Source organism: Semicossyphus pulcher, unplaced genomic scaffold (assembly GCF_022749685.1).
Source record: "Semicossyphus pulcher isolate SPU_LCO1_2020_fin unplaced genomic scaffold, fSemPul1.0.p SCAF_17, whole genome shotgun sequence".
In the NCBI taxonomy this organism is placed as follows: domain Eukaryota; kingdom Metazoa; phylum Chordata; class Actinopteri; order Labriformes; family Labridae; genus Semicossyphus; species Semicossyphus pulcher.
This window is the reverse complement of record NW_027211681.1, coordinates 12,959,934-12,986,984: the sequence shown is the minus strand read 5'-3', so window position 1 is coordinate 12,986,984 and position 27,051 is coordinate 12,959,934. Positions and strand designations below refer to the sequence as shown.

The window sequence follows — 27,051 nt, the reverse complement described above, 5'->3', positions numbered from 1 at the left end:
CACAACTATATCAAGAATATTGACTGCATATTCTGCCGTTTAAGTTTTGATTACTTATAAAACGTGCAGTTGTATGTTTGTAGAATAAACATTAATGCGTTTCACTTGGTGGCCTCAGGGTGTCGCTGTTGTTCCATTTTTTTTTCGAGCCAGATGAAACCAATGGCTGTATACTAAGAAACATAGAAGCACCATTTATTTGTCTGACAGTTTTATTGTCTGTCATACTGTCCTGTTGGGACGTGTATTAAAAAAGACAAACTTTGGAAGGTACTTATAATTTGTAAAGGTTAGAACTAGGACTGCAGATTGTTCACCTCTATCAAATCTCTGTGGAAGGCTTCCTTTTAAAGCCATATGGACAGGGAAAGAAAATCATGGCCAAAAAATGAAAGACAAGGAAGTCCACTGCATTTGATATGCTTTCAATTTATTGCATTAAGGCATTTGATAAAATATGGAATAGCCTTCAAATACTGGCATCAATATGACATGTAATTTATATGATAATACAGTTTTAGGGTATCACACTCAATGTAAATTATGCAGGACACTAACTCAAAGGCTGATGTGCTAATAGAAACCCCCACTGCTGTGCAAAGCATGGCACAAAGCATAGATGTACTACATGAAGACCCACCACCATCAACCATTGAAGTGTGAAAACAAGTGAGAACGGTCAACCAAGCGAACAAAGATGATGGTACAACCTTTTGACAAACAATGCTGTGGACTGACTTAACAGTTTCCATTCCCTTTTTTTTTTATGTGTTAGCATTGTGCAAAATTGGTTGAGGTAATAACAAGGAAGCATTACAAAGTGAGAGGAAAAGCATACAGTAAAAATATAAAGATCTATATTGAAACTAGCAAACATGAACTGCATCAAAACAGCATAAAAACTCCCAGAAGACCCATATTTGTGTGCAAAACAAGCGCAAAATGTCCAGTGTTTTTCCCCAAAATTGGTACAGTAACAGCACAAAAACAGTACAAATGAAATGGCTTGTTACAAGAGCATTGTTTTATAATATACCCGGTAAGTAGAAAAATAGACCAAGAAAAGTTTGTGTAAAGCTTTTTTTTTCTCTTTTCTTAAGAAAAAACATCTCACGCTGACTGAGATGAATACAATAATTTGGCCAAATATAAAAGCGTTAAATGGAAGGTAAGAGTAAGGCTATAAGACAATAGTCAAAAGTGGGAATACAAGGCTAAATTCTCTAAGAAACAAAGTGACAGCTTGCTCGGCTAATATTTCACTATATCTGCATTTTTACTGGGGTCATTGTATTATGTCCCTCTTGTCTCTCCGTTCACTCAGGTGCAGGCTCAGGTGCTTCAGGCGACACATCCACTTCCTCATCGCTGTCCAGGCCAGAGCGATTCATGGTACGGCGGATGTTAAAAGGAAGGTCCCCACGTCTTCAAAACAGACAAAGAATCGTTCAAATATGGTCACAAATACTTTGTCTTGATACTGCATCAAGATAAACAGATGAGGCGTTATTAAATATATTATAGACTTTGATTAAAACCAGAACATGAACCGCTTAGCCAGAAGATCGTGTTGTCATACTAGTAGCAGCTCACAAAGCCTTGAGCTGATTCCTCAAGCAGAGATCATGAGGGGGCAACAGAAGCTTGGTAAGTTTACTTTTTCTAACTCAACCCCCCCAGATTTTGTTCATTTCTAAAATTGCATTAGAGAAGCGCTAAATTAAGTAACATTTCATTTAACTCCCTTTGGAGCCACAAATGTCCTTTTTCAACTTTTTTCACGTATGTATCAGTTCTGCCAACACCTAAAGACGACACCTGGAAGGCTCTTTGGATACAGAAAGTTATTAAACCTCTACCTGAGCTTGCTCTTCAGGGAGCTCACTTCCCGGTTCATAGCGTCTGCTGACTCAGAGGCATCGTCCAGCTCCCTCTGCAGCTTCCTGCGGTAGGCGTTGGCTCGTGTCACCTCCTCCTCGGCCTCCTCCAGCTGACGCTTCAGCTGGCGCATTCGACTGTTCGTCTTCTCCGCCTGCAGAGAGAGAGAGAGAGAGTTCACTTCATGTGGAGCGCACCAACACAGGGAAAGTGCCACAAACAATACAGGCAGATCAGCAACAATACAAGCCAGGATCAAACTACGAAATAAGACTTAAAAGATATTTGCGATGAGCTTACCTGGTCTTTGTATTGCTCCGTGTTGCGCCTTTCATCATCCACCTGTAGCAGCACCTCTTTCAGCTTCTTCTCTGTCCGCCTGGCCAGCCTGGAGGCCTGCTGACGCTCCCTGAAGTAAGTTGGAAAAGGACAAATCAGTACAGTCACTTACTCCGTACAAAAAAATGATTAAATAACTACACACGTTCTGTTTGTTTGTTTTGTTTTTTACAAATTTAGGCACCGACGAACATAAACACCGGATCGAAGGATTTGTAAATCTCTCTTCTGTCCGTCTCACTCACTTTGACTCGATGTCGAGCTGTTCTTCCAGCTGAGCCATCTTGGCCTCCAGCGTGGTGATGGAGGACTTGTATTTGGACTTGATGGTTCCCTCGAGCTCTTGCAGCTTCAGTTTCAGCTCCTTGTTCTGTCGATCGAGCTGGGAGCGAGCCCCCTCCACTCGCTGGAAGTTGCTGCGCTCTGCAGCCAGCTCTGTGGTCAACTGCTCAGACTGATGTGGGACACACACAGAGGAGAAACATTGTTAAAGTAGGCCCTAAAGCAGTGATTTCAGGCACACTGGGGGGGGTTATTTTTCACATTAGCTTCCTGTTGGTTCCCTTTTGTGTTGTTTCCTCACTGCAGCATTCAGACTTCATTTGAAAATAACTAAGAAGGACTTTATCCCAATAACCTCCCCCCGTTTGTTCCAATTCAAGCGGTATTACTGATGCCAAACACGTAAACAATCTTCTTCAACTGAACACTAAATGTTTTTTCTACATGCAAACAAAGGCCACATTTTTCCGCTGTTAGGATCAACATATCTGCGTTTATCTACCTGCAGCGTGGTCCTCTTCAGACGATCGTTGACCATCTCGGTGTTGAGCTGCTCTTCCTCCAGCTCCTCCTCCAGCTGGGTGATGCGAGCCTCCAGCCTCCTCTTCTCATCTGCCAGCAAAGAACTGGAAACAAGCGAGGAAGAGGAGCCACGGTTAGAATGTCGAGTAATAAAGTTGCATAATTATATATATTTTTACGAGCATATAAAGTTAATCTACTGAAACACTCAGTAAAAAGTAGCCATTGTTGTTCACTTCTTACTTCTTGGTGTTGCCGTTGTTAATCTCCTCCTGAAGCTCGTCTCTCTCCGTCTGCACTTGTCTCTTGAGTCTCTCTGCAGTGGCCAGATCCTGGAGGAAATATAGAAAGACTTTGAATTATGTTTGATACTGTAGAGTTTGTAAACAAAACTGCTGCCATGCTTTAGTTTGTTTTTGCCAAGATTTATATGACTTCTGTCTCGGAGCTATAGACATTCTGAGTGGATGAAAATATAAACATGCTTTTTACGATAAAATATGATATCGTCTGTTCACTGTTTTCGCACAAGAACACCAATCTTTAACATTCGACTTTATAAAAACTCTGAGTTTATGACCAGGTCCATTCTTCCTCTCATACCTCCTGTAAGTGCAGGGCGTCAGCCTCCATGGTCTTCAGCTTCCTCTCTGTCTCCTTGGCCCCGTTGACGGCTTCATCTCTGGACAAACGCAGCTCGTCCAGCTCTCTCATCTGCTCTTTCATCAGCGCCTGGAGGGCAAACATGAGAGCAGTGGTGCTGCAGTCAATCAATGTATACGCAAGGACAATGACCACTTTAGTGTGACAATCATAGTCAACAAGGCTGACATCTTAAAGTGCTTAAAAGGACCAAATAGTAATATATACGTATGTTGTTTGACCCAACAAAAACAGATGTCACTATTTCTGTGTGTGCTTGTTTTACCTGGAGTTTTTTCAGCTGTTTTAGCGCCTCATCACGGCCCTTATTGGCAGCATCGATGTGCTGTTCCAGCTCTGCCAGGTCCAGCTCCAGTTTCTTCTTGGAGGACAGAGCCTGTGAACGCTGCTTGCGTTCATCCTCCAGCTCCACCTCCATCTCACGCACCTGAAGCAGAGTAGAAGGAGATTAAGTCAGTCAAACCAGAAGTCTGCATTTTCTTGGCAGTAATTGTCTACAGATATTTAATTTAACTGAAATGAGGACAGTTTATGTTTTTTCTTTGATACCTGTTTAACCAGCTGTTTCCTCCTCTCCTCTCCCTGCTCGTCTCTGGCCTGCAGGTCTCGGTCAAACTGCGCCTTCATGGCCTGCATGTTGACCTCCAGGCGCAGTTTGGCGTCCTCCGTGGCCTGCAGCTCATCCTCCAGCTCCTCCAGCTGAGTCCTCATCTCTTCCAGCTGCTGGTCCATGGCACGCTTTGACCTCTCCAGCTCGTGGACCTGTGGGCGGGGAGGTTGCATCAATACACTTTCAGCATACTTAAGAGCGGAAGGAGGCGATGATGCAAATACTCTATACTTCTGCTGAGAGCAATGATACATTTGTTTATTCGATAATCATAGGTAAGTCCAGTGATTTCTTACACTCTTGCCGACATCATCCTTGGAGGAGACCAAATCTTCCATCTCGGCTTTGAGCATCTTATTTGCTCGATCCAGCTCGTCTTTCAGGTCAGTCATGGTCTCCAGCTCGCGGGCCAGCGTCAGTGCTCGCGTCTCCTTCTCCCTGGCCTCAGCCTCGGCCTTGTCACGCTCCTCTGCATACTGAGTGGAAATTGTTTTCTCCTCGGCCAGCATCTAGAGAAAAGAGAGACCAAGGGTGCTGAATGAAGGACACTTCATGTGATAAAATGTTAATTCAAGATTTCTGGGGAAATTAATCATCAGATTAAGGTCAGAAGGTCCCTTTGTGATCAGTGCTGCGCAGAAGCTTGGCTAAAAATGATTAAATGTAGTGTTTTAACCAAACGTCTGTGTTGAACAGGTCTCCATTGCACAATAAGTACAAGTCTAACCTGTTTTTTAAAACTCTAACCTCCTTAGACTGACAAAATAAGAATAATCAGTCTTTGCGTTGCTTTATTTGTCTTGTACAATATACACCGCTGACGCCATACCTGGTCAAACTTCTTCTGCTTCCTCTCCAGGTTGGACACGATCTGCCTCAGGTGGTCCTGGTCCACTACCAGGTCATCCAGCTCCTGCTGTAGACGGGTCTTTGTCTTGTCCAGTTTGTCATAGGCCGACGTCTTGTCCTCCAGTTGCTGCATGATGGAGTCTATCTCCCGCTGGACTCGCTTGCGGCCCTCCTCAGCCCCCTCCAGGGACAAGGCCTCCTGGTCCAGCTTCTTCTTCATATCTGCCAGCTGGAGATGAGAAGGAAAGAGGGGGATTAGAGGAACAAGAACAGAGACGGGAAAGGAAAGAGGGACTGTAGGAACAAGTTCTTACTTTAGCAGCATTAATAGCATTAATAGGCATAGCAGAGACTGAGGTAGATGCCTTGTTCTTTGCAGGCATTAAAATATTAGCTGGCATATACTGGCATAAATATTAGAGGATCGCTGAAGTTTAAACTGTTTCCTATCCAAAAACTAGTTGTTCAGATAATATAATAATAAAAAAAGACGAGGGAAAGCCAGTGAATCTCCAAAGCCAGTAGGTTTCATCATCTGGGCACCATGTATGTCTCAATACATCCAATCGTTAAACAGCTGATGTTGCAATCCACAGAGCTGCTAGCATGGCTATAGAATCTTAATCTTAATAAAGTTATTTTAACGGAGCGAAGGCCCCTCCTATGTCAAAAAACACATCAGTAGATAAAAACGTATTATGTGTGCAATGTGAAACAATGAGGGGCTCTAAGCGACGCTGTGCACCGACCTGGGCCTGCAGAGTGGAGACCTGCTTCTCCACATTCCTCTTGCTCTCCTCCTCTTCCTCCAGCATCTCTCGCAGGCTGTTCTGCTTGTCCTCCATCTGCCTCTGGCGGGTGAAGAGCGACAGCTTCTGACGAGTCTCCTCTTGGAGCAGCTCCTGGAGTTTAGAGACAAAAAAGAAAAAATGTTTTTGTCAACATTGAGGTAAATTTGTAACATGAAAAGAGGTGCCAAATAAGCACTTTAGTCTGAGATTCTGAGTTGCACAAATGCTTATATTATTCTTCATTATTAAAAAATATGTATCTTGAATTAAGAAGATTAAATGACAGCAAAAAGTTTTCTGTTATGTGATTAGAAGAACAAGTAGCGTCAGCAGTAATGAACATGTGTACCTGTGTGTCCTGCAGCTGAGACTCTGTAGAAGAAAGGTCTTTGCTGGATTTGATGTTCTTTCCCTCCGCTTCGCTCAGGAGGCTGTTCACATTCTCCAGCTCCGACTACACACCAGATAGAAAGGAAATTAAGCATAGACATAAATTTAATCAGTCACTCAAATCTTTTCTCTTTACAGAAACACCATCACATACTTTTCCTTTACTTCCCTATTACTTAAGAAGAGCACTTCGTTCTTATTGTACCTGCATCTTGGCCAGCTTGTCGGTCACTTCCTGCCTTTGACGTTCACTCTCCCCAAATTTGACCTGCAGTTCTTGGACCTGAGATTCAGCCTTCTTGCGGCGGTGCTCAGACTCTCCTTTGCCCTGAGTCAGAGTCTTCATCTCGATCTGCAGCTCGTTCCACTCGCTCTCCAGGGCCTGCTTGGTTTTCTCCATCGACACCTTGTTCTGCAGAGACAAACACGCGATGCATGTTACTGGTGTCATGGTGATGTTTAAGTGTTTGCATCTTTCTCTTCTGATCACGATATTTAATTACCCTTTTGGCCTGTTCCAGCTGTTCGTTGAGCTCCTCGAAGGCCTGGTTGTGACTATGTCTCATGTCGGCCATCTGCTGCTCGTGGATCTTGGCCTCTTCCTCCAAAGTCTTCTTCAGGTGGCTGACCTCCGTCTCACGCTTGGACCTGGACAGACGGAAAAAACAAAGAACAAGATGTAAGAAGAGAAAAAAACATATCCATCTTTCTTAGACTGTCTCAATCAATACTTGAAATGGTTGGACAGTTACCTCAGCTCCTGCTGTGCTGCGGTCGAGTCTAAAGTGTCCTCCAGCTCAGTCTTCAGGGCCTCCAGCTCCTCTCCAAGGTCCTTGCCGAGTTTCTTAGCCTTAGAGCAAGCCTGCTTCTCCAACCCCAGATCCTCCTGCAGCTCCTGCATCTGAGCCTCCAGCTCCCTGATCTTCTTCTGGGCTGCGTTCTTGGCTGCAGCCTCTTCCTCAGTTCTGGAGGTGAGAAGACGAGGAGAGATGAAATTGACATAGAGGTGCTCTCTGTAAATACTTGACCATAAACCATTGTCTAGTGTGTTGTCATTTAATTTAAGTGAATGTCTGTGATCCCAAAATACAGTGCGAGAGATCTAAAGCTTCAGGGGGAAAAAAATCAGATCCTTTCATTCCACATTTTCACAACTTTAGAAAACTTGAGACAATATTTCTAAAAAAAAAAAAAGAAAAGAAAAAGTGTTTTGTAAACCTAGCCAGTGCAGCGAGGAGTTCCTCCTCCTTCTTGGCCAGCTGAGCTCGTAGTTCAGCGATCTGAGCCTGCAGTTCTGCAATCTGGTCAGTGAGCTCTGTGGAGTCTCCCTCGAGTTTACGACGGTTCTTCTCCAACTCCTGACGCTGTTTCTCCTCTTTCCTTAGGCGATCTGTGAGTGGGAACACAGAGACACCGAAGTATTTGCAAAGGTAACAGAACACAAACATTGATGAGCATTAACTGGTGTGACTAATTTCAGCCTCAATCTTACTGGACCTAAACAAAAAAAGTCACTCCACAATGAAAAGTGTAGATTTAGGTGAATTTGCCTGCCTCCATGTGAAGGAGAACGATTGAATATCAGGCTTTTTTCCACATTTCATCTCTGAGATTTATGTTTGTAGGCCGAGATATTGCACATAGCTTACAAGCCACAAGAGAGGGGTTGTGATGGTAGGAGTTAAAAAACAAAACAACAAAAGTCGGATTTGGATAAATGAGGAAAGACAAAAATAATTATAATATTATATCATTTTTAAGTGAACAAAACAAAAAGAAACAAACAAAACATAATTATGTAAACGACAAATACTTGCCCTCCAAATCTGTGATCATGGCTTCATGTTTGTTCTTGAGTTTCTGCAGACTTTTGGACTTCTCCTCCTCCTCTGTCAGGTTGGTGGTGAACTCTGAGATCCTCTCCTCCATCTGCTTCTTCTCCTGCAGGTTTAAAAAACACAAGAAATAAAATGATTGAGAGAAACGTGCAGGCTGCACTGTACATGTCTCAGAGCTACAGACCCCTGGGACGAGTGTCAGACCTTGTTGAGCTTGTTGTTCTGGTCGTCCAGCACCATCACGTCTTCCTCCAGCTTCTTCAGCTTGGCGTCCGTGGTGACTTTCTCCATCTGGAGCTTCTGTCGGGCTCCTTCCTCCTCGTCCAGCTGCTGCTCCAGGTCCTGCATGAACAAAGCAAACAATAAGAAAATGAGATGTAATGGTGGGAAAAACAATTTCTACACATTTCTATCTCCCATGATTTTCCTTACCGTGATGTTCTGCTGCATCTTCTTCCTCTCTGTATGCATCTGGGTGACCCTCTCCTCTTCCTCCTCAAGGCGGGACTCCAGGTCGTGCAGGATCTCCTCGAGCTCCTGCTTCCTGGTAGATAAACGGGCTCTCATCTCCTCGGCCTCTGCACACAGCTCGGTCTCTGCCTGCAGCTGCTCCTGGAGAGCCAGCTTCTCCGCATTCAGCTAGCAGAGGGAGGTCAGAGTGGATCATATGTCAGATCATTAAACAGTATGAAGACTGGTCATAATAATGAAAGTCTTTGTGAATCAACTCTTTGTGTAGATGAATCTCTTCACCTAAAATAAGACTGATTTAGATCAAACTGACTGCAGTGTTGAGTAATCTCCTACCTGTTGCTGCTTGGTCTCAAACTCTTTGAGTTGCTCCTCAGCCTGCAGCTGTCTCTCCTTCACCTTGACCAGCTCCTCCTCTTTGGCCACCATCTCCTCCTCCTGCCGAGTCACCTGCAGCAGAGGCTTCACCTAAAAGAGAAAATGAACATAATTAACTTTTTAAATATCAACATTTTATTGGAACACGTGGTGATCTTCAGACTTTCTTGTGGTGGGTAAAGCTGCTCTGTCATGAAATCAATACCATACAAAGTAAAAAACAGAGCATCACTTATAACTCCTTCGACTCTTGCTCATATGTTTGAATCATTGTGCCAATGACTCCAGCACAGTTTGACTACACTGCCTTCATTAGTCTCATACCTTGGTAAATAGTCTCCACCACTGCCAGTTCTTGAGCTTCAGGTACGCAGCACAGTTCCTCTGGATCACTTTCATGGCGGTCAGCTGCTGCTGTCTCTTCGCAAAGGCTCTACAGTCATTAAGAAACAACATATCAGCCATGTTGTCGTCATGCTTCTTTACATTCAATTATTTTCACTAATACTGAAGTATGTGAATTGTTGCTTAAAGCTCCTGTGAGGAACTTTTAGTTGTTGATTTTGGCGCCCCCTGTGGACAAAGCCGTACCTGATTTTGTCCTGTACATGCTTAAGTGGTTGTTTTTAACACAAAATCTCATCCTGCTTCTTTAACAGTCTCATGTATTACTCACTTTTTTCCCTTGGGAAACATAAACAAAAGGCAGCGTGCGGTTAATCGCTTCGTCTGACACCTACCCCCCCCAGAGGATTCAGACATTTAAAATAACTATATATAAAAAATAAATCTTGTCACTGATGGTCTGGTTTGTTCTTGTAGCTCATATCGAGTCATCAGAATTAATTTCAGTCTGTTTTATAACCAGTACAAAACATCTCACAGGAGCTTTAAGGAAATCTCTCCATTGTTTTGGATCAGGTGAATGTTTCATACTTGCGGGCCACATATCCTCGGCACCAGGCCTGGAAGCTGATGATGACGTCTGTGATCTTCATGTCTCGCTCCTCCTCCAGGTGAGCCAGGACTCCGGCTCTGAAGAACACTTTACTCTGTCCGATGCGGTACAGGTTTGGGTCCAGTTCCAGAGCTTTGATCTGACACGAAGAAGACAGAATCAGAATCATGAGACTTTCTTCTTCTGCTGATGTAACTGTTATAAAAAGGGATTCATTATTTTTACCATGAGCACACAGGCTTGCTTGCCGTCCATAAAGCCCTTTGGGATGGAATTTGGAGTGAGGATTTCATACCTGAGAGACAGATGAGTAAAATTAAATCACTCAAGTCAGAAATAAACGGGCGCTTTAGTTTACTTATTATTCACAGAAAGACTGCACACATAAGACATTTGTATGCCTGTAATTTAAAAAACAATTTTTTGGGGCTCTCTGGTTTCTCTTTTATGTTTGGCCTGCTTGAGAAAAATCGTTTTCAGAAATTGATTTTGTTTCTCTTCCTAAAGATTAAAGTCATAATCTTGAAGATTTTCTTGTAAATATGTCTGTTAAGTCACTATCGCCGAATGAGGTAACACCATGGTGATTGATGATGACTGATGAAAGCTTCTGCATTTGCATTATAGCATTATTATGGACTGGGTGTCTGTGGCGACATTCGCGGAAAAAAATCACAAGCGGCGCCCAGTTAGTGACGCGTTTTCCATCAGCCAGCAGTGGTTGGTCTGCCAGAGAGGGTAGGCGGAGCTAAGCGGCTGCTTTTCCGCTCTCTGCAAGTGTTGCGAGTAAACAGTAATCTACTATGGCTGAACAAACAAAGAAAAGATGGATGACTACAGATACAACTTCAACAATAAGTAAAAATCCAAAGAAAAAGAAACAAACTTGACGCTCGGATGAAGCAAACAGTCTTAAGAGGAAAGCGACCGACAGCGAGGAAAATCAAGAGTTAGAACCATAACAAAGGGAGCCAACCATAGACGTCTAGTTATCTGGGAAGTGTACTCCAGCAATTGCCGTTTATCGCAATAAGGTGCCGCCAAACATAAAAATACACAAAAATATCTTTGAGATTAGCTCTTTAAGTAATAAAAAAATTTATAAAAATAAAAAATTTGCAGAAACATCTGCTGTGTATCACCTCTGTCTGAACTCCTGGAAGACGATGCGGTTAGGGAAGCCCTGTCTGCAGATACGAATCCCCTCAAGGACCCCATTACACCTCAGCTGCTCCAGAACCAGGTGAGGCTCCAGTTTACCCGCCTGTAGTAGAAACAAACACATGAAGCACCATTAAAAGGAAGGTTTGTGTTTTTTTTTTATTCATTCAACATCACACTTGTGCATCAGTTTCTGCAACAGCTGCGATGACGGGAGTTTTTCTTTCTATGTACCTTCTTCTCGTGGTTGGGGATGATGCAGCGGACGAAGTTGGGGTTGGTGTTCCTGAGCGTGGTCATGAGGTTGCTCAGCTGCTCCTTGTACAGCTGTCCCACAGTGCGGAACATGCCCTTACGGGTTTTGAACGCACCGTGCATGGAGTCGGACATTCCTGCCACCTTATCCAGGCCGACAATACGGTCCACTGTGAGGACACAGAGAAGGCATCACACCGATATGAAATGTGTCATTCTGTATGAAAACATGTCACGTCTTCTGTCTGGAGTGAAATATTGATGAAATGGGATTCTTGAACCTGCGGTTGACTTCAGTATTTACATTTTCTTAGCAATTAATTGAAGGTTAATTTAAACAAAGTGTTGTATAAAGCACATGTGGAAGACAGAGGTGTAGAAAGTTAATCATTTCCTGCACATTGACCTTCATCTGGCATCAGAGGATACTTGTAGTGTCACATTTCCTAACTATGCTAACATCAGTAAGCAGTGTGGTGGGATTTTGAATGAAGTCAGTTACAGGACTTACTGTCTCTCCAGAGGTCACCAATGAATTTTTCACCAGACTGGTTGAGCAAAGTGGCTACACACTCATTCAGAGGATCCATGTTTTTCATCAGCCACTCGTCTGCTTTGTAGTCCACCTGCACCAGAGGACAGCGATGTTTATTATAACAAACTGCAACCATTGTTGGTTTAAGTTAATACTTCGATGCCCCCTCTTGCTCTATTGCACAGTGCAAGTACTTATGACGTTTATTTACAAATCCAGCGTAGAAGCCGTGTAATTGGTCAACAGGTTGCACGTCAAGACAACTTTGTATACCCAGAATTTAGCCAAAAGGACTATTTGACACTTTCCAGCTCAAGTACTTTATACTTTTACTTCACTGAATCCCAGAGGAAGATAATCTACTTTTACTCCGCCTCATTTATATTTACATACAGTAGGAGTTAAATTAGATCGTTTAAATAAAGATACATAGGGGGCGCTGGTTTGGCTCGGTTTGTAGTTTTTTCTTGCTCAACTGTCGCGTCAAAACACGACTTTCATGTTAACACATGTGTAGTGATCCACTATAACAATAAGTCACTCTGGAAGAGCGCTGTACTACTGCTGCTACTTTAAAGGGCCAGTTCGGCGATTTTCAACCTCAGTCCTATCCTGCTATTATGGGGAGATAATGCCATTATAGGAGAGAAAAGAAAATGCAATTTCGCTCTGTGGCTTTGGAGGACGCAATCTGCTTCTCCAATGGGTCCTGGAAAACCTCCGCCAGACGACGTAAAACGCGTTTTCCAGGACAGGCTAGGGAGCTCGCTAAACTACACTTCCTCAATCTAGGACGCCCGCCTCCGACGTCATGTCTCGTTCAAAATCACCAGGTTTGAAATGTAGACTGCAGACCTGAAGATTTTTTAGACGATGCACCGGCATATTCTCAGCGTATTTCGGATTCTGTACCGCTCTGAGCCGTTGCCTGCACTCCAGCGTCTCTTGCTGGGTCATTCCTTTCAGAGGGAGGGGCGCAATGTACGCTGGGTGTTGTAGGAATGCTGTTTGTAGAACTTTCTCCACAGCTATGGTGCCAATTTCAAATATTATTGGTTCCATTGATTACAGAAAACACCAGCTTTGACTGGCGAACTGCTCCTTTAAATGACATTTTAAGTACACTCATCATGCAATCATTCTCATTGACTTTCCACTTCAGCAGACCAGGAGGATAATCTACATTTTACTAATTTTAGTGCCTTCTTGAAGACTTATTAGAAAGTAAGTATTTTTCTTTTTGGAGGATAAATTATTAATACCTAATTATTAATGTGCATGTTCAATAGGTTAGAATCCAATTAATGATCAGTCACCTTTCCAGCATAGTGAATAATGCAGAAATCAACGTCGTCCTTGAGCTTCTTGGGTTTCTGGAACTTGGGGTTTGTTCCCTGCTCCTGGACCACCTTCTCCACAAAGCTCTTGTCTGTGGCTTTGGGGAACCAGCACTCCTCATCCAGCAGAGCCAGGACGCCCGGAGGACCGGCCTGCCATTAAGGATAGAAAAAAAAAACAGGACAAACACACTTCAGTCTACAGTTCAAAGAAATCCTTTAATGATCTATGTGCAGTTACATGTCTCAACTTGTATTACACAACTGTTTTCTGCAGAAAATACAGGCAGTGACTTCTGCAGAAGGCTTGTAACCGATTCGTCATCTCAAGCGTTCCATGTTATTTGTTGGAGGAAAAATGACAGGGAGAGGTCTTACAGATTTCTCAATGAGGTCGATGCAGGGCTGCAGGTCGAGGCCGAAGTCGATGAAGCTCCACTCGATGCCCTCCCTCTGGTACTCCTCCTGCTCCAGGATGAACATGGTGTGGTTGAAGAGCTGCTGCAGCTTCTCGTTGGTGTAGTTGATGCACATTTGCTCGAATGAGTTCAGCTGTAGGAGAGAAGAAGAAACCATTAATCTGCAACTTTTTAAAACAAATGTACTTGTTCCAGCTTATTTGGATGTTGCAACTAACCCCTGCAGTTCTGTTTTGGCAGCTTTGCTATTCATTTTTCGAAATGTCTGATTTTGAGTGATTTTACTGATGACGCTTGAATCTTTTTTCTTTTTCCACAAGAAGGAATGGATAATTAGTGTTGGGCTTAATTATGTCATCCTTTACATTTTTGTGATATTTAATGTCTGCTTCTTATGGCTGTTAAATTTTTTTTACCTAAATTCCACCTGATTATCGGCAGTTCTGTGTAGGCTTAAGTGTGCATCCTGTGCATACACGTGTCCTCGTGCCTGTGCACAAAAGCAAACAAAACAGGGACCCACTCACATGAAGCAGCTCCACAACGCTGCAAGAGGTCAGAAAGAACCTTTAAGATAGTCCAGAATAAGACTTGACTATTTTAAGTCCGATCTTTTTGTGAAATAAGTGCCAGTGGTTTTTAGTGTCAAGTCTCCCTTTTTTCACAGTGATTCAACAAACTGTGGGGAAGAAGAGCACCACTTAAATCTTTCTATACCATCATGATTAGATGGGAAACATCAGCAGCGGAAACTATACTCCCTGGTTGTGAACTGCAGCCGCCGCATTTAATCTGATTGTACTTTAGCACTAATCTAAGGATGCAGCATTAGACGGACTCCTGCCTTGCGGACAAACAAAGTGTCCGAGCCAACAGAGCCCTAACAGAGTGCTTTCTGATCACAGAACTAGAGTTACGATGCACGACTGTAAATCTGTCTGGCCCTAAACTCCTCACCTCAAAGATCTCAAATCCAGCGATATCAAGGATGCCAATGAAGGAGGCTCCCTGCCTCTTGGTCTTGTCCAGGGCCTTATTGATCCGCATCACCAGCCAGCGGAACATCCTCTCGTAAGAGGCTTTGGCCAGAGCCTCGACAGCAAACTCTGCCTGCTCCTGAGTCTGGGCCTTCTGCACATAGTCCCTGCCAACCTGCAAGACAGAAGTACTCAGTGATACTAATAAAACACACACTTACTAATTATCATATTCTTGGTTCTTGGAGTCAGGTCACAGGTGGATCATTTTCCTCTGATGTCACACTCAGTGGAAAGATAAAATGCTTTAATAATGTTGTGTGCTGTGTCCAGAGGGCTATTTCACAAAAGCAGAAATCCAGGATAAGAGAAAAAGTAAAGATTGACCTAAGCTAGTTAGTGCATCCTGGTTTAATCCGTTTCACATAGGCCACGCCAGGGTGAACACGTGCAACTAGGTCAAGACAAGTTTAAGTTGTTCTCATAAATGCGCGTTCATGATGTTCTGTGCACAGATTTACTGACTCTGAAATGGAGAAGAAGTGTGCAGCTTACGTCACACCCATCGAGCTCGAGCAAGAGGTACTAATGGAAGTTTATGAAGAGTTGAAACACATAACATGTTTGTTTGTTTTAAGTAAACACCGCTACTATTATGAAACAACGAGAAAACGCATGGCAGACTATTGCGGACTGATTAAATGCGTAAGTAGCCTAAAAATAGCCGATACATTCACCAACCACTCTTTATGCAGGAATTACTTGTCATTTGCCTTAACAAATGAGCAATGAAAGTTAATGTTACTCAGGAAGTTTACCATCAAGATAAATTACAACTACTCATCCACACTGCTAGAATATATTACGACCATGTAGCTCTATGTATATAATGCGCAATTTACCATTTTAGCAATGAAAGGGTGACGAACGTGATGGTTGTAGCGGTGTTTCTCCAATTTGCAGCGGTGGGTGTAATCCGCTCTACACAAAGACGGAATGTCAACTCATTTTAATTTTAATTTTGAAAAAATCCTAAACACGGCACTTTATGGGCCGTGGGATGTTAACTGCGCATGCCCAGGTACTTGGGCTGTGCAGCTCTGACTGCAACAACCCCAGGATGCTGACGTACTTCATTAATACCTTTTTAAAACGCCTTTTTAACGGAAAAATGCTCGTTGGGATTACTAGAAGTTTCCTGCTCACATACACATTGGTTTCCGTTCGCAGTGACTGCTGACTGAACTGATAACTGCTACCAGGATTCATCAAGCCTGGCTGTTAGCCTGGTCTAGAGCAGGCTAGCTGCACAGAATAAATCTCCATGGTAATTTACGTGCCACCGCTTTCGTGAAACAGAGTCACGACTAAATCCAGCCAGGATTGGGAGGAAAATCCGGGTATAATCCACTATCTAGGTTTTGTGAAATAGCCCTCAGGTCATCAGACAAATTGTTATTATTTCACCAAATTTAACAGACAGTTACAAGTGAAAATACAAAAGTCTATCAGGCAATATTTCAAGATAAAACTACTTTTTGATAACTCATTAGCTACCATTAGACAACAGCTAACATTAGCATTCAACCACTCTCTTGGTAACATTACATTTACAAAGTGTTACACAATAAGACAGGACAGGCCTCAATCCCTTCCTAACAGTAAAATTAGCTAGGACTTTAAGCTTTTCTTCTCATATAGCTTTTGGCAAGCTACATTTTTAGCATAGCCTACCTTATTATCAAGCAAACATGCTAACACTGCAGTAAGAAAGTATGCCTTTCCTATTGTATCATGTACCACTATCAAACATGTTAGGTAGGAAGTTATGGATGCTAACATTAGCAGTTGTCTAACAGTAGCATATGGGGTTATCAATTATGGTGTTATTTTGAAATATAGCCGCTATTTCTTTGGATTTTCACAATCCAACAATGTATTTTTAGTTGCTGATCAAGCAGGAAGAGGTGAAATGGTAATCATGTGAAAGACTCCCTACATAAGACATACAACCTGTAACACAGCAGTGCAACATAATAACAGCATTTCAGTTTCGCACCCCGAGGATGACAGTTAACGACTGACAGACAAAAATGCAGACCTTAATTCTGGGAGACAGGATGGCTCGTGTGAAGTCGGTCACATTGATGCTCAACAGGTGACACACTTTCTGGGCAGCTGGGGGTGAAACATGACGTCAAAAATGAGGATGATTGGGAAAGTTTGATCAAATGGAAGCAGACAGACAGCCTGCACAGAGGAAACTATGATATTGATGATGTTAAGGAAGGCGGCGTGTCTGTAAATCTATGTACCGGTGTCGTCCGCCATGGAGGCCTGGTCAGAGTGACGCTCCTTCTTGAATGTCATGTTCCCCAACTGCAGCACGGCCGACACCACCTTCAACAGACCTGACAAACAGAAGAGGTCACTGTAAGACTAAATTTAAAACCTTTTGTACCGTTTTACGCTTTGTTCAAAATAAATACTTTTTCATTAGACTTTAATACATTTAAATATTGTATTTAGTAGAGCAACAACAAATATTGATTATTGAGTCAATGAAAAATTTGAAAAAAATATCTGCTTCTCTACTGATAGAAAAAAATTGAACATTTGAAGGTTACACTTTCCCAAATGTGAGGATTGATGCTGTTCTTTGTCATTCATGAAGTCTAACAAAGAATTTCTTTCATCATAAAATATTTGCATTTTTTAAGAACTTTGAATCCAGCATTGTTTACATCGTTTTCTAGCAGTCTTCCTCATTGCTGGTGCAATTCTGCACTTCCAGGTGTGTAACCACTGTTGACCAGTGTTCATAGTGTGAAAAGTATGTGCATGACTGTATCATGTCGCCTTGGTTGGTACAGGTGCTGGTATGCTTAATCTACTACAGGTCAGAAACTCCAACGAGAATTTACATTTATAAGGAAAACAAAAGAGTCAGAGCCATGTAGACATGTTAAAAAATAATATAAGAAAGGTACCAATTCTTTCCTCCTCTGGGATGCTCATGATCCCGAAGGCATCCATGGTCTCGGTGAACATGTCCTTGTCCTGCTGGCCGGGAATCGTCACGTTTCCATTGGACAGGAAACGGTACTTGCTGTAATCCTCCAAACACAACTCAGCTAGACAAAGAGAGACAGAGGAGACAATTATTCTAAAGTTTAACAGAATAGTTCAACTGAGAAAGCCCTAGCAAAACATTTTCATGGGTCTGCTAAACCCTATGCGGAGAATTTACACAACTCCAGCCCTATATTGCTTCAGACACTAATAACTGAACTGAGAGAGAGTAGGCTCAGTGTTCAGAATTGCTGGAGCAAATAAGCCATTCCCTGTGTGTTAACTCAAGATGCTTAATAATACGTCTTGGCTCTTGATTGAAATCACATCCATCTAAAAATTAACCACATAAATAAATGTAGCTTGCATGCTGTAAGAAAATGTCTCACAGCGCAGCTTGTCCCCCGCTCCTGTCAGCATGTAGTAGAAGATGTGGAAGCTCCGTTCGTCTTTGGCTTGTCGGATGGCTCGAGACTTCTCCAGCAGATCTGGGAACGTTTCAGTCAAGGACAAACAAATGCAAAAGCAAACACCGGAAAACAAAAAGCACCTTCATAATGGAGAGGAGACACAAGGCTGAATAAACCAGAACCGTGCTGTCTTTGTGGTAAAGCGATTTCACCACTCATTTACAGCTGATAGGTGGCCCGAGGTTTCACATTTTTACCCAATCTAACCAAACTCTCTTCTATAAGGGGCCCTGTGTAAAAAAAAAAAAAAAAATTTTCATACTTTAAACAAGTCGCTAAATATTATGCTTATAAGATATACATATATCCTTAAACAAATTTGCTGAGTCAAATCATTACAAACACACTGACAGCAACTGTCACCTTTCGCACCTTTGGGGTCCCCGGGGCCGCCCGGCAGGTTAATCCAGACATATTTTCAAGAACTGAGAATATAATTTGCATATTTCTTAACAGGATACAAGTTTCTATGTTTGCTCCAACGATGTATCCATTGACGTCAAAGTTGATCCTGATGAATTTTCCCTACAAGAGAAAAATAAAAAGATTAAATGAGCAGCACAAAAGCTTTAAATGGGGATTTTATGGATGAGAACATGTGTTTTCTGAGCCTTAGAAATGTATTAAATCCACTTCCTACAGTGAGTGTTGGATTCAAATGTAAATAAAATAGAAGAATTTTGGACGTCATATCAAACTGTACTTTTTTCTCTGCTTTCCTCAGTGGTTTTAAGTGGACAGGGAGTTTCATGACTATATGATGTTTGTCCTACCTTTATTTTGATTGAGAGCTTAATTAAAAGATGTTCATGCTCTATACGTTGTTAAGATTTGAAACTGAAAGTTTATCAGGGCTTCAAGTCATCCTTACAAATCTTGAGGAGTTGTCGTTCTTGACGGTCTTTGCGTTGCCAAAGGCCTCCAGGATGGGGTTTGCTTGCAGCAGCTGTTTCTCCAGTTCCCCCTGACAGAGGAGACAACGTATCAGAGCAAACTATAGACTTCAAAAACAATCCATCATAACCTAAACCCTGACTTTAGTCAAGCAAACACAGCTTTAAATCATGCAGTTTCTCGCAGCACAGCAAATCTTTCACTGGCAAATACAACCTGAGCTATGTGTATTAACTTGTTCATCTTACTGAAAGAACAACTCAGGCTGTGTATTTAAAAAGAACACCTGAGGGGATGGTATCATTGCACAATCAACCACACACACACACAAACATGCATGCAAAACACTGAATCCTGCACATTCCAACACACACGTCCCCGCAGCACAGCAAGCCCACTCAAGCACAAACACCCTGTAAGAGCATCCCAGTCCATGCAGGCACAAACAAGAGAACACGAGAAGCACACAGGCTGGTTAGCAGAGACAAACCAGCTGCACACTTCTACATGACAAAATCCAGCCCGACCAGACTGGAGAATATGATAGGTAGACTACTGTGTGGCTTTCACCTGGTACTGCTTTAAAACCAATCCCAGAAAACAACACCTCCACCAAGATGTGTTTCAGGTGTTTAGACAACCTCAGATAAGGTTACTGCTCAGCTGCTGAGTTGCTGTTGTGTTATTTAGCTGCTTACTTTTTTTGAAAAATCTGTTTATCTACTTTCTTGCCAAGGGTTGATGAGAAGATTGATACCGCGGTCATGCCTGTATGATAAATATGAAGCTACAGCCAGCAGCTTGTTAGCTTAGCTTAGTAGAAGCATTGGAAGTAGAGAAAGATAAAGGTTTGCCTTGTCATGTCCAAAGATAAATGTACAAAAAAAGTGAAGTTTTGATTTGAAGGGACTAAAACAACAGGAACATTACGTGTTAATTAGCGAGTTTTAGAGGTACTAGCAAGAATGAATGCTTTGGACAGAGCCAGGCTATCTGTCCCCCTGTTTCCAGTCTTAATGCTAAGCTAAGCTAACCAACCATTCCTTCAGATACGCATATAGACATTTTATTTTTAAAGATTAAAGATTTTTTACATTTTGGGAAATCTACTTCCTCACTTTGGTGCTTTGATGAGAAGATTGATAAGATTGATACAACCCTCTTATGTGTATGCTAAATATGAAGCTAAAGCTAGCAGCCAGTTAGCTTAGAATAGCAGACAGACTGGAAAGAGAAAAAAATATGCTAGCCTGGTCCTGTTGAAAGGACAAGGTTCCAAAAACTGTGTAAAAATGTGAAATGGTCATTTAAGGGGGTATGTGGAAGGCTACGTCTTTTAAACAATCAAAACATAACTTGTTTATTAGTAACCTGTATGCTTAGCTAGCTTAGCCATGCTACACTTAAAGTTATGAATCTGATATCAATCTTCTTGTCTAACTCTCAACAAAAAAAATAAACAAGCTTTATGCATTTTACTCCTTTAAGTCAAAATAACGGTATAATTAAGTTATGTTAAATTCATTCCCTTGAAAAACCAGACAAAGACATCGACATGTTTCCTGTTAGTAGAGTACTGAATATGCAGAAACACTTGGACACCATGCATATGGAGTCAGGGGGATGAACTCACATGGGATAACACTGCACTGCCCTGGAGAAGAGGTGAGAGAGGAGAGGATTTAACACACTTGATACACAACATTACAATACTGCAGAGGAAACCTGGTGTCACCTGATGAATCATGAGTCATTTATCAGACATTTCTCCGTACAAGTACACACACATTCACATCTGCGTTCTGCTCCGCTTTCAGTGACCGCAGAGAGGTGAGGCGAGCACGTCTAGGCCTGAAGGAGGAATGTGCAGCAGTCGCCGCACTGCTCATTCATAAAGACTAAATTATAGAGATGGGCTAATGTGCAAAGAGCATCAGGAGAGAGGAAAAATACAATAAAGGTGTATGTGTCCATCGTGGTCTTTCCAAATCTTCAGAGGACACATCCGTAGAGAATCAGTTTTACTGACCTGATCTTTCTTGGACTTGAAGGATGAGGCGACATGGGCGAGATACTGAATTACTTTCTTGGTGTTTTCGGTTTTTCCTGCTCCCGATTCCCCTCTGTAGAGAAAAAGCAGTACATACATAGATTGTATAACTAGATGCATCGATTAGATCCAATCTGATATAGCGATCATCACGGCCTTGACAATACACTTATCTTTTAGGGGTTTAAACACATCAAAAAACAATACAGAAAACATATTTTCTTAAAATCTGGATTCATAGTAATAAAAATGTTTTCAAGGTCAAGAACAAACTTAGTATCTAATTTATCCTTTCCAGCATGGGTGAAAAAAAGTCAGCAATCTGCTCACAAAACTATTTAAACATCTGAAAAAGATCCAAAAAAACAAACAAACAAGCTGAACAAAGAGGTTGAAAACTGTTCTGAACCAGTTTATTGAGAAGAGAGTAACCTACGTGCAAAGGATGGACTGGTCCTCGCGGTCTGAGAGGAAGAGAAACAGGAAAAATGTGATTAGAGAAGAAAAAAAACTGATGCAAGATCAATCAGAGGCGGCTGAATGATAGCCCAGTAATTAAATAAACAACACAGCATGCGAGTGTTTAACTACAGCTGCTGGTCTATACAAGTTGTGTCGACCATTTGTATGTACATGTCAAAGTATATACACTGCAGGTGTTTTTGCTAAATATATATAGCAAATACTGTCCATTGCAGCCAAAATGTTTCTCTTTACAAAAACACAGCAGTGGTACCCTGCATCATGCTCCTGTAGGCCGTGTCTGTGATGGCGTAGATGTGAGGGGGCATCTCGTGTCTCTTCTTGCCCTTGTACATGTTCACGATCTCCTCAGTGTAGATGGGCAGGTACTTGTACGGGTTGACCACCACGCAGAAGAGACCAGAGTACGTCTGAGTGGGTAAGGAGAGAGCGACTGTAAGGATACGATTTCAGGAAATAAAAATCATCTGCGAAGAGGAGAGATCTGAAACATATACGGACTCATGGTCCCACAACTCACGTAGATGAGTCCAGAGTAGTATCTCTCCTTGAGGTTGTGAAGCACAGAGGCCTCGTTCAGGCAGGTGAGCTCCGCCATATCCTCCACCTTATTGAACTTAGGTGGGTTCATCTTCTGAATGTCATCCTTGTTCACCTTCACCTGAGATGTACAGAAAGAAATCAGAGAGGTCAGAAAAACTTGTGAAGATAATCATTAATGCATAAATCAAATGAAAGTTTCCTGTTTAAGGCTTCAAAATGCAAACAGATGGATAATCTCGCCATGTTCACCTTCTTGCCCGAGTCGGTCAGCTCCACCACACACTCGTCTCCATGCTCCTCCTTGACGGAGCCGGCCTCGAAGCCCAGCTTCTCCGAGGGGATCCACACCAGCTTCTTGGTGGACCAGTCGGCCTGAGCCAGAGGGTTGTTCACCCCACCGCGGTCCCCATACAGGAACTTGTCTGCGTCCGTCATGGTAGCTGGAGGACAGAGCGGCGGAGAATATTAAACCCGAAGCCATAAAGAGAAGTCAGAGCTTTCGAGAAGAGCGCTAGCTGGTCTTTAAAAGAAACCTTATAGTTATCGTGAGGACCCGTCATTATATGTTTTGCCTTGTAAAACAAGGCTGGATATCATCCTCAGAGCTGAAGAAAGAACATGTCAGTTACGCTCGGACAAAATATTTTAAAATGATTTAGTTTATTCACACTGCAACAGTCTATCAGTATAAGTCCCGCCCATTTCTTCTATTTTGGGTTCCTTGTACTTTACACCAACAAATATAAATTATTTTTCTAACTATTCTAAACTATCTAACTAGTGGGGGTGCCAATTTAGCTCAGGGGTTGAATCACGCTTCCCATATACAGAGACTACAGTCCACGATACGGCAGCCCCAGGTTGGACACCCACCCTCAGGCCCCTGCTGCATGTCATCCCCACTCTCTCTTCCCCTGTTTCCGACACCATCCACTGTCCTCTCTCTCTCTCTCTCTCTCTCTCTCTCTTTCTCTCTCTCTGTCTCTCTGTCTCTCTCTCTGTCTCTCTGTCTCTCTGTCTCTCTCTTACAAGTAAAAGCCATAAAAGCCCCAAAAACAGAAATGAAAAACATTGACATCCCATTTCTCCCGCCCCAATAAACCAATGCTGATTACTTAAACGCAGTAAACAAATGACCATGATGACAAACATCATATTAATGACCCAGAAATAAGTTTTTCAAATTCTGTTATTTTGCGGTAATTTCTTGTCAAAATCTCAAATGCATGGCAGACAAACCTCAACACTAAACTCCCTTAAGTCTTAAATTATAAACTCCATTAGATCCTGCAGTTAATCTAAAAAAAAAAAAAAAAAGGAATAAATGCTCATAAACTAAGAGATAATCTTTGCACAAAACCACATCTACCAACAGTCTTAAGCAACTAACCAGCCAACCAGCACTTCTTGAACTTGCACGTTTTGTCTCTTTTTTTTGCAAATCTCAACTCTGACTGAAATTTTTAAAACAAAAAGAACATTTCATTTCACTCACTCTCTGCTCTCGCAGTCAAAATGAGGCAAATAAAGCAGCTTTTTAAGATGTGTATCAGAGAGGTGTTGGTTCAAATGTGTGGCTCTTTATCGTTTTGTTGTAAGCTGCATGATAACAACAACAATGGCCCCAACCTTAGAAAAGAATAACCTTCTTTTCAGTGTAACATGCACTCATGTAAAATAGAGGAAGTAACATTAGCATGCAACTTTAACTGTCACTTATCATGTGTGAAAATCGAGTTGTAGCTTTGATGTGTGACTAAGCTGTTCACATACAGTAGATGTTTAATCGTGGTGTGTGCCGACATGAACTCACACAGTCCGACAAACACTCTTCACAGTATGGAGATCTGTGCATCCCTGTCAGGAGGTAACATGAGGTGCAGCACAAGTCCGGGCACATCAGCACCTCAGCAGATGTTTCATGTCGGTTTACTGTATATTTACGAGCATACATCCTCTTAACTCTATGACTCTTCATTTATTCAGTCCGAATGTTCTGCCACTTTATGATCAGAGGGAAAATCTCACCTGGTCAAACCTGTTTCACGTTAATCCTTTTTACTGTATTCATGACCCGAGGCTCAACACAGCCAGACAAACAATTAGTCACTCTGCAGTGCCACTCTCACTCTCCACCTTTCCTCTACCTGTCCGGCCTTTACTCCCCGTCTGACCCACATTCCTTCCTCACCAGCTCATTACCCAGAATTCCACACATTCCTCCCTCCCTCTCCCACTCCTCATTATCCACAACTCCTTCTCTGTATATCCGCAATTTCCGCTACAGGTTATAAATGTGCAGGTATTACATGTGATTCGGCTTCAGGTGCAGCCTGTGTGCCGGTAAGGTCAGAAGCAGTGGGTGTTATGTAAAAGTGGTGGATGGAGGGACGCTCCACGGGCAGATCGGCAGCAAGGAATGTCGGGAGCAAGTCCGGGCAGAGAGAGAAATGTCATTATTCGCCGACCGCACCCTGAAGAAAGACTCATCAGAAAAGGCGAAAATACCCTCAAGGAGATTAAATCCATCGGCTCCATTCTGCTTTCACCAACTCCATGTTGAACTCATCTATCATTTAAGGAATAATTACCCTACAGAGGCAACATCCTATCTCAAAGAAGCTCCTACAAGTTTTTTAAGAGGTTAAAAACATGGAGGACGAAAAGACAGTTTAAAGTAGTTTACATGTGAACATTTTTAACACAGAGCAGCTCCTCCGCTCAGGATGAGGACGGATGATGCGTTTGTCTGGAGAGATAAAGCCAGTGTGTGTTTGTGTGTGAGTGTGTGTGTGTGTGTGTGTGTGTGTGTGAGAGTGTACAGAGCAAGGGATAAAGGGATCAGTGCACAAGGTGTCATCTGTGTCCCTCTTAAGTTCATTATGTGCTCAGACTCTTGAAGATAAGTGGGGGAGGAAGAGGAACACATCTCTTCTGGTTTCATCATGGAGCGCTAAAATGCTGCAAATTGTGCAGAAATGCAGCTTCCCCAGAAGCTGGAGTCAATTAAAGGCATCACATATCTACAATAAAGTAAAGGAGGCCCTGAATGCATCATAAATACTCAAACCCCTGAGCCATTAAAGTAAAAACAACACAGAAAACATAGTTACTTGTTGTAATTTACACGTATGCGGCCTCTGTTTTAGCCATCCATGTGGTAACTTCCTCAGGAAGTTGCACAAACTCAAATTCCGCACATTTTGACACTTTGCGGTTCAAAGAGGCAAGCAGATAAAGCCACATAATCTTCACACCCTCCTCTCTGTGTTGGTTCTTGTCAGTCTATCTAAACTCAGCAGATGACACATCCTTAAACCTCTGAAGAATTGAGTCTGATATTGTCTGTCTGGAATATTTTTTCAACCAACATAAAAAAAAAAAATAGTTTTACCTCAACTAGGAGCAGATAAACTCCAGATCCCCGCAGCTCAATCACCTCCCAAGCTTTAGGTTTACAGGTTTAGACTCCTATTGTCTGCATGGACCTGTTTAATAGGTCTTCTTATGCATGTCTTCAGCTGCATCTCCTGCTCCTGGCTGCCTGTCAATCCCCCCCTTTATCTGGGCTTCCTTGGCTCTTACCTAACACACACAGACACAGACACACACGGAGCACGAACCCGGCCACCTGCTGCTGGTACGAGAGTTATATGACAGGGACAGTGTGGTGGCACTGACATTAGGTCTTGGGCAAAGTGTTTTGGGGTTAAATAATTGCTCTGTATGTTAAAAACGAGTACAATCTTTTTTTTTTTTGTAATTTAGGTGTGTACACCAAAGATGACCTTTTATGGCTCCAGATGTGCCATGCAGAGCTGTTGCATTTCCTGGCCAGACCCAAAAGAGGAAGACAACATTTTCCCGGCTCATGTCCCCCATGTCATCAGTACGAACAGCTGAAACAGTCTTTAACCGCTCCTGTTTCAGAGTCATGTCAGACATAATACAAAGCCAACAATATCCTCTTTTGTGACTGCTGCATGAATATTCTGTGTCCTCAGGGTAGAAACACAGCAGCAGGGCGTGTGCAGCAAAACAGATCATCTCATGCAAACCACCTGACAGACAATAACTACAGGATCCAGAGTAGGTAAATATGTCAGACATAAGATGAAGTCTAAACACTGAATACCGGAGATCAAAACATGAAGTTTCACACCGCAGGGGGGGCCTGTTTTTCCTGTTTTACGGTTGTTGTCGACAGTGAGCATGCGACCCCTCCTTATTTCTTTATACGCAAATGTATCAACCTGTTGCTGGAGTGGTTGATGTTACTGGCTTCCCTGGTGGTTGTTTGTCTTGCTGGCATCATAAAGAGAAGTGAGAGAGGTTCGTGCCATGCTAATACCACAGAATTGACTCAGCAAAATAACTTTTTAACGGTTAACACGGTTTAACTTATAATACACACGATATATATATATATATATATATATATATATATTTTAAAGTGATAATAGAGCATGCGCAGGTTTAAAGGGCTTCTCTGCGCCCTGATGAGAACACCTGGCCAGGCGCGCGACATTTCCTTCATGTTTAACAAACCAAACTCGTCTTTCTTAAAGGAAAAGTGACAGTTCTCTTTCTTAGACACCAGAAGTTAGTTAGACTTGTCACAAAAACTCCCACCTGATGATTTTAAAGCCTACCATCCTCCTCTCTACCTGCAGAAATAGAAAACAAAACACACCTGTTTTTCAGCTGCAGGCACTGTAGGTGAGCTCGGTCCGTCTGTAAGTGTGCCTGTCCTGCTCGACGACACTTCCTTCGCTTAACAAGAAGCTGAGGAGTAAATAAAACACAGGCTGGTCTCTGTCTGTGGTCTTCAGCCGCGTCCCTCCGCTCCGTCATGCGGTCCAGCTGCAGCTCAGGCGTGGCTCTTT

General features: G+C 42.5%; 1 protein-coding gene across 1 annotated transcript; it reads right to left on the bottom strand.

Annotated features, from left to right (window-relative positions):
• Positions 1–413: 413 nt before the first annotated feature.
• On the bottom strand, positions 414–27,051 carry LOC138594498 (myosin-9-like). Its single transcript, XM_069665610.1, has 43 exons — positions 26,859–27,051; positions 22,415–22,605; positions 22,143–22,283; positions 21,876–22,032; positions 21,576–21,603; positions 21,119–21,212; positions 20,723–20,743; positions 19,067–19,159; positions 18,657–18,720; positions 18,115–18,213; positions 17,644–17,787; positions 16,969–17,064; positions 16,755–16,831; positions 14,634–14,828; positions 13,636–13,809; positions 13,237–13,410; positions 11,897–12,011; positions 11,365–11,555; positions 11,112–11,233; positions 10,195–10,264; positions 9,948–10,108; positions 9,336–9,444; positions 8,970–9,101; positions 8,595–8,801; positions 8,367–8,504; positions 8,142–8,265; positions 7,543–7,714; positions 7,077–7,289; positions 6,828–6,972; positions 6,530–6,736; positions 6,284–6,388; positions 5,893–6,045; positions 5,124–5,372; positions 4,591–4,803; positions 4,234–4,446; positions 3,950–4,111; positions 3,625–3,753; positions 3,265–3,353; positions 3,002–3,125; positions 2,463–2,671; positions 2,179–2,287; positions 1,860–2,032; positions 414–1,425 (listed from the first exon to the last, which is right to left on the bottom strand). Exons 2-43 carry the CDS (start codon positions 22,598–22,600, stop codon positions 1,317–1,319), a joined length of 5,886 nt encoding a protein of 1,961 aa, XP_069521711.1. The 5' UTR covers positions 22,601–22,605; positions 26,859–27,051; the 3' UTR covers positions 414–1,316.

Bases quoted from the DNA above. Each gene is read 5' to 3' on its own strand.
- LOC138594498 (XM_069665610.1), bottom strand. From the start codon at position 22,600: ATGACGGACGCAGACAAGTTCCTGTATGGGGACCGCGGTGGGGTGAAC. The intron at 10,109-10,194 runs GTAAAAATAATG...TCTTCGTGTCAG, and splicing joins AGCAAGCCTGTGTGCTCATG to ATCAAAGCTCTGGAACTGGA. The intron at 6,973-7,076 runs GTAACTGTCCAA...CCGTCTGTCCAG, and splicing joins GCAGCACAGCAGGAGCTGAG to GTCCAAGCGTGAGACGGAGG.